Source organism: Ursus maritimus, unplaced genomic scaffold, assembly GCF_017311325.1.
Source record: "Ursus maritimus isolate PB19 unplaced genomic scaffold, ASM1731132v1 scaffold_12, whole genome shotgun sequence".
Lineage (NCBI taxonomy): Eukaryota > Metazoa > Chordata > Mammalia > Carnivora > Ursidae > Ursus > Ursus maritimus.
The window spans coordinates 64,250,153-64,256,152 of record NW_024423564.1 but is presented as its reverse complement, the minus strand read 5'-3'; the positions used below and the strand labels follow the sequence as shown (position 1 = coordinate 64,256,152).

Genomic DNA, 6,000 nt, shown 5'->3' with positions numbered 1-6,000 from the left:
CTAAATATTGCCTGGACGGGCTGGAAAAATACTAGTATCGACATCTGTGTTTGCAAGAGGATGTGGAAGTTCCAGGGCTTTAATTTTGTCCAGCCAAGAAAACAAAATCCCAGGTATCTGCGTGTGTTGGTTTCTCTTTTAGATACGAGGGAACGTAGGATGGTCGATGCGCGCTCTGTGATAAAATCCTCCTTAAAATCAGGCCATAGAACAATATAAGCGATGAGATTTATTTTTGTCCAGGTGGTTCTTTATCTTTGAACATCCGCCCTCCATCACTTGGGGCTTTCAGCTTGGGACATTCTATTTATTCCTGGCACAGGAGCAGATTAATTGGAATAGAATTGTACAAAGGAGACACCAAGTTAGCTATGTACCCAAAATAACATAGGACAGAAACGGTACACTTTGAGGCAGATCTTAAGGAAAAAGAACAGGATCGGGGAGAGATATATGATTACTTTGCTCTTGTGGTTGTTTATAGCTATTCGTGTAATTGTATTTTTAAAAGAGATGCGTAAGATTTTGTTTTTTGTGTTTTTTCAGTGTCTTTACTTTTAAAAAGCTGCTGGGTTATTTCCTATCGTGAAAGACCTTATCAAATAAACCTAATGCTTTACTCAAAAGGAAAGTTGCACCCCTAAACTCTTGCCTCCATCTTGTATGGGCTTCGTCCACATATTTACTTTTGAATTGCGTTTTTATCACGTGAGTCAATATTTTTCTCTTTTTGCTGAAGGAAAATATTTCCATGGAGTTTTTGGTACCCTCCTCCCCCCCACCGCCTTGCTCTGTGTTGATTGGATTTTCCTTGTTCATCCTTTGCTGAATGAAACAAAGCGTGTTTGTGTTTCATTCTTCACAGTTCTTATTAGAATTGGTGATGGTGTTTTGTTTTGTTTCCTCGCTATAAGTCCGGAGAAGGAATTTTATTTATTTATTTTGACAAGATACAGAGAAATACAAGACTCGATGGCTGTTAGGATGCTGGTGTTTCTCGTGTCACATTCTACACCTAAAAGGGGAGAAAAAAAACACCACCACCACAATCCTTTAAGATGGTTCATTTGAATCTGTGCACTCTACCCACCTGGTGGTTATGTAGTGAACTGTTACTTTAAAGAGTAGTTTAAACACCAGCCATGTTTGGGGCAGGCTGCTCTTGCAAAGAGAGCAGTACATATAACAGGAGTCTACTGTGTGTGAGATAAGGGGAAAATTCAGCTCACTGACTAGAGGTTTTAATGTGCGAACTCTAGGGAAATAATATATTGACTGTTCCGTGGCGCGCAAGAAAATTGAAGAACCCTTTGCAGACGGAGTGCTTTGCAAAGGATTCTATCTGTTTCTCTTAAAACAAAATCTGTGGCAAGATGTTTGAAATCAGCAGGACGCTTAATGTTGCTTTGTTAAATAATGAGGTAATATTTTGTCACTTTTTTCTGGGCAGCATCTGTTTCCCCCCCCCCTTCATTTTCCCCCCCTATGTTTACGAAGGATTCTTTTTCTTTTTCTTTTTTCTTTCTTTCTTTCTTTTTTTTTTTTTCTTCTCATGGAAGTCAAGGAATACAGTTCACGCTTCCCTTTCTGTTCCTTCCTTTTGGTGCTTTTGGAGAATTTGGTTTGTGTTTTTTATTTGCAGTTTCAGCCGGCTGCTGTTTCCTAGCCCATTGTGCCACGTAAGGCTTCTCCACTGCGCGGAGTAGGTAGTTATTAACGCTGAATTGGCTTCTGGTACAGTCCATCTGGACTCTGTGTGGGAAAGCTGGCTGCCGGCGACTGATGCTGACATGTCCGCAACCTTTGGGATGTGTGCATGGTGGCAAGGGGCTGACTGATATGAGATTCCTTCTTTTAAGGGAAATTGTTATTAATGAGTCAAGAAGCTGCTCATTTATGGTAAGAGGGAGACAGCGGCTCTAGCAGCCCCACAGCTCTGGGATATCATTTTTAGGTTGCCTTAGCTGCCTGAGTGAGACAAGTTTCTTTCTGTGGTGGTGGAGGATTGTGGCAGAAAAAAAAAAAAAAAATCATGCATGACTGGGAGACTCGCCTGCCTGATTCTTGAGATAATATATTGAGAATCTGTTGCTTTACAAATGTCACACCACTGATGGAGCGGTCAGCCCCTCACTCTGAAAGATGAATGGTACTATTGGAAATGCAATAATAAGGTTGACTTTTCCCAACAATAGGATTCTGCCTTTGTCTTTAGAGAAAAGGCCTCTGAGGACATTTGTGCATTTGTTTGAGGATTCCGTTGAAAGACTTTAGAGTGGAGGTTTTTTGGAGAAGTGATCAATATACAAAGTGCATGGATTTTTTTTAACCTGGCAAAACCAGCTAATTATTTATACTGTAATGTACAGTTCCTATTTCAGAAGAGTGGCCAGAACATCTTTTGATATACCTAATGGTAATTAAGGACTCCCTGAGTGTGCCGAGATTAGTATGGATGGGGGAGAATGGTTTTAAGAAATTCTGACTTTTCTAACCTCCAGAGAAATACAAAGTAAATATTTTGTTCCGGAGTGAGCTGTTTTCATTTGTGTGTCTGTCAGCATTGTGTTCATGGTTTTCTTTTCACAATGTTTCAGTTTTGGGGAGATTGCACTCAGAGTTTCTGTCATTGATTTGGGGCACCTGTACCTGCCCTGTGTCTGGATGTTGAGCTCTTTAGAACCTTTAACCTATGAATTCGTCCCTAGAACACAGTTCAACAGATACTGTAGCACTATTGTGACTCGTAGGACTCTGTATATTTACTAGAGAAATTATTTTAAAAGTTTACTTAATTCAGTCTTGTTACACTTGAAGGGGTTATAAATTTAACATTTCTACTTTTCTATTTCATGGATTTTTATTTCTAACAGCTGAATGTATTTATATTCAAGTCTAATTTTCCATATAGTGTACCCAACACATATTGTTTTGTGGTGTATTTGTATTCTTAAAAGCATGCATATCTATGTATATTTATGTGTGTGTTCGTGAAATAGTAGCTGGGAGAGAATAGTTCTAATTTTTTTAAATGTAAAGGTTATTTTCTTTCTAATAATTTTTCACAGACCCGTCTATTCTTGGACTTGAAGCCCAGTGTGTACCATGATTTTCGGTCTAGATTTCTATTTTGCCCAGTCCCATCTCGCTGTCAACTCCAGCCAAAGATTTAAAATTATGTTGAATTATTTCTTTAGTAATATTTGTTACCTCTATGTATTCATTAAGGGACAAATTGACTAAATTATGAATTAAATAAATAGCGATAAGTTAGCTTTTTGGATAGAAGTAAAGCAAAAACTCCTCAGGTAAGCCACTTTAAAACCCAAACCAGAACAAATCACTATACTACTGAAGACTGGTATTGTAGAGGTTATGAAATGTATAACAGAGGCATACAAACTGTACACATCACCACACACTTGCTAAATGTCTCTTTGCAAGTCTTTTAAGAGGCCAAAGAAAAAAGACATCTTTTGAAGGAGAGAAGCAAAATCACGTGTTCAGTTCAGCCAGATGAGCACTGTGCACCGGTCATGAAATGATGCTGTTGTCAAAACCATGCTTTACCATTCTTTATAGCAGCGGGGAAAGCAAAGAGAGAACGTGTTTTAGTGCATTTTTAAAAATTCAGATCATGCCCCTATCCAAGTTGAGAAATAAATTCATTTAAATAAATCATTCATCATTCTCTGTTTTGAAAAGCTCAGACAGAAGGCAGAAAGGTAGAGGCTGACAGCTGCCCCCCACCTCCCCCCAGCTTTTTTTCTCTTTTTGTTTTTAGGAAGCAGTTTTCTGAAGCAAACTTGTAGGAAACCAGTTCGCGGAGCAAACACAATTTCAAACTTGCTTTCTCTGGAAACACTGGCCATGTTAGCTGCAGAAGGAGCATTACTTACTAGAAATCAGCAATATTAGGAAATAATAAAGTTAAAATATAGATGTATTAGCACATTAAAGTGCTTTTGTTGTATCTTTAAGCCTAGAGGCAGATCATTAAATATGCATTTCGCTAGAAAGCAACTGTCGACAAAGATAAGGTGGTTGAAAATATTCTATACTAGAAAAGCCCTCTGTCAGAGGGGTTTGGTGGTGCAGCCCTCAGGACAGGGTGAAAGGGAGGACACTCCCACTGTTAAGGTTTGCAAGCGGCCGGCCGGTGACCTGCAGTTGTTACAGTACTTTGGAGCTAGGAGGAGGGAAAAGGTAAAAATACAAGTATGGCTGTTGTTGCTTCAGCCTGGCCTTAATTACCAGACACAAGAAGCAGTTCAGAAATCTGGTCTCTGTTGTTGTAGAGGTCACCAAATCATTAACATCGTCAATCTGGCAGTAGCTAATTTAAATAGCACCTGATGTTGCAACGCCTCCCTTCGTTTCCCCAGCCAATCAGATCCTGGCTTCGGCTGACAGATGGTCCCATAAATGGATGTAAAAAGGGGAAGCTTCGAGCCAATTTCAGCAAGGCTCTGTTCAGTTGTTCTTATCTACATCCTAGAATCGGGGGTTTCAGCTCACTGCTCCTTTTCTTTCTTTTTTTTTTTTCTTTCTCTCCCCCCATCCCCTCCCCCCAAATAATTGATTTACTTTACAATCATCCACACTGTGTTTTGTGGATCTTTAAATATATATAACAATAGTAGTCGTTTAAAATATATATCCTGAAACCTTTGCAAATTTTAAGAGAAGAGTCGAAGCTCTGCGAGACCCAATATTTGCCAATAAGAATGGTTATGGTAGGTATGACTAGATTTATAATCTGTTGTTTGTGTTGCTGGAGGGAAGAAAAGCATCTACACCTTGACCAGTCTTATGCTTGCACAAGAGTTTAGTTCTCTGCTGCTGTTTGGTTCCTACATTTACTATCTCTTTTGTGTAGAGAGTGCCGGTAGGTCCTTTTATTGAAAAGCACTGGGAAAATAGATTGTCATTTTTAACAGGTCATTGTCAGTTTTCCCTTCAACATAAAGGAGGGGGGTGTTGTAGAGAGGAGGTGGGCTGAAATAATTGCTGATTTGTTGAAAGAGGTTATATTACATGAGACCATATTGGCAGAAAAGGGTTTTTTTTTTTTTTTTTTTTTTTTTTTTTTTTTGGAAGGGAGAGGGGGTTTGTCTATGTGCCTGGGTTTTGTGGGGCTGGAGGTGGATGCAGCGGGGTTAGGAATCTCCATTTCCGTGCTGGAAATTTAAAGCTCGAGAGGCAGTTCCTGGATACTGAACATTGAGATGGGCAGTTGTGTTTCGGGGGACTGCGCAGTCAAAACGGCAAAGAGAGTGATTTATTTGGGCTTCAGTAAATGCTGCATCTTGTATTTCAAAGAGTTTCCTGTCATGACCTCATAAAAAAGAGGAGGCGGCTTGTATGTGTAGCGGTGCCTGGCGTGTTGAGTTGTTGCTTCCTTCTCTGGGCAGCAGCTCTGGAAGAAGGAATGTCAGCTTTTACATAACGTTCCTTTCCGCTTTTGACACACTGTGTGAGGGTCCATCTTCTTCTGATCACAGATGGAGTGGAATGGCTTGAAGATGGTAAGTGAAAATTCAGAGGAAGGCAGCTTGGAGATTCCAGCCGTGTGTGTGTGTGTGTGTGTGTGTGTGTGTGTGTGTGTGTAAGGATGATGGACCGTGCATCGTAAATCACTGTGCAGATCGTGTGTGTGTGTGTGTGTGTGTGTTTATTAGTATTTCTCTTTTCTGAAAGCCAGAATCCATCTCCAAGTGTAATGGCACTGCATGCACACAAGGCACACACACTGCTTCTTCCATCGAACACACATTTAGCCAAGCAAGGCTGGTGTCTTTTTTGACAATCACAATGTCACCGTCGCTGTTGGCTGGCGTGTCCACCGCCTCTGTGAGCTTTCAACAGAATTACATGACTGTTAAAGTTAAAGGCACATTTCTTTTTCAGTCTCCTGCTAGGAGTGATGGGGAAAGCTGGGTACGAGGGGTGGAGGAGGTGAGGTTCAGGACCAGCAGATGTAATTGTGAAACAGGACTT

General features: G+C 40.3%; 1 protein-coding gene across 1 annotated transcript in view; it reads left to right on the top strand.

Moving 5' to 3' along the window:
• Window positions 1-263: 263 nt before the first annotated feature.
• The window catches only part of ELAVL4 (ELAV like RNA binding protein 4), an 88,867-nt gene continuing 83,130 nt past the window's right edge, over window positions 264-6,000 (top strand). Inside the window, exon 1 of the mRNA XM_008699229.2 lies at window positions 264-1,899. Coding sequence (XP_008697451.1) covers window positions 1,783-1,899 — 117 coding nt within the window. The 5' untranslated portion in view covers window positions 264-1,782. The remainder of the gene's footprint in view (window positions 1,900-6,000) is intronic.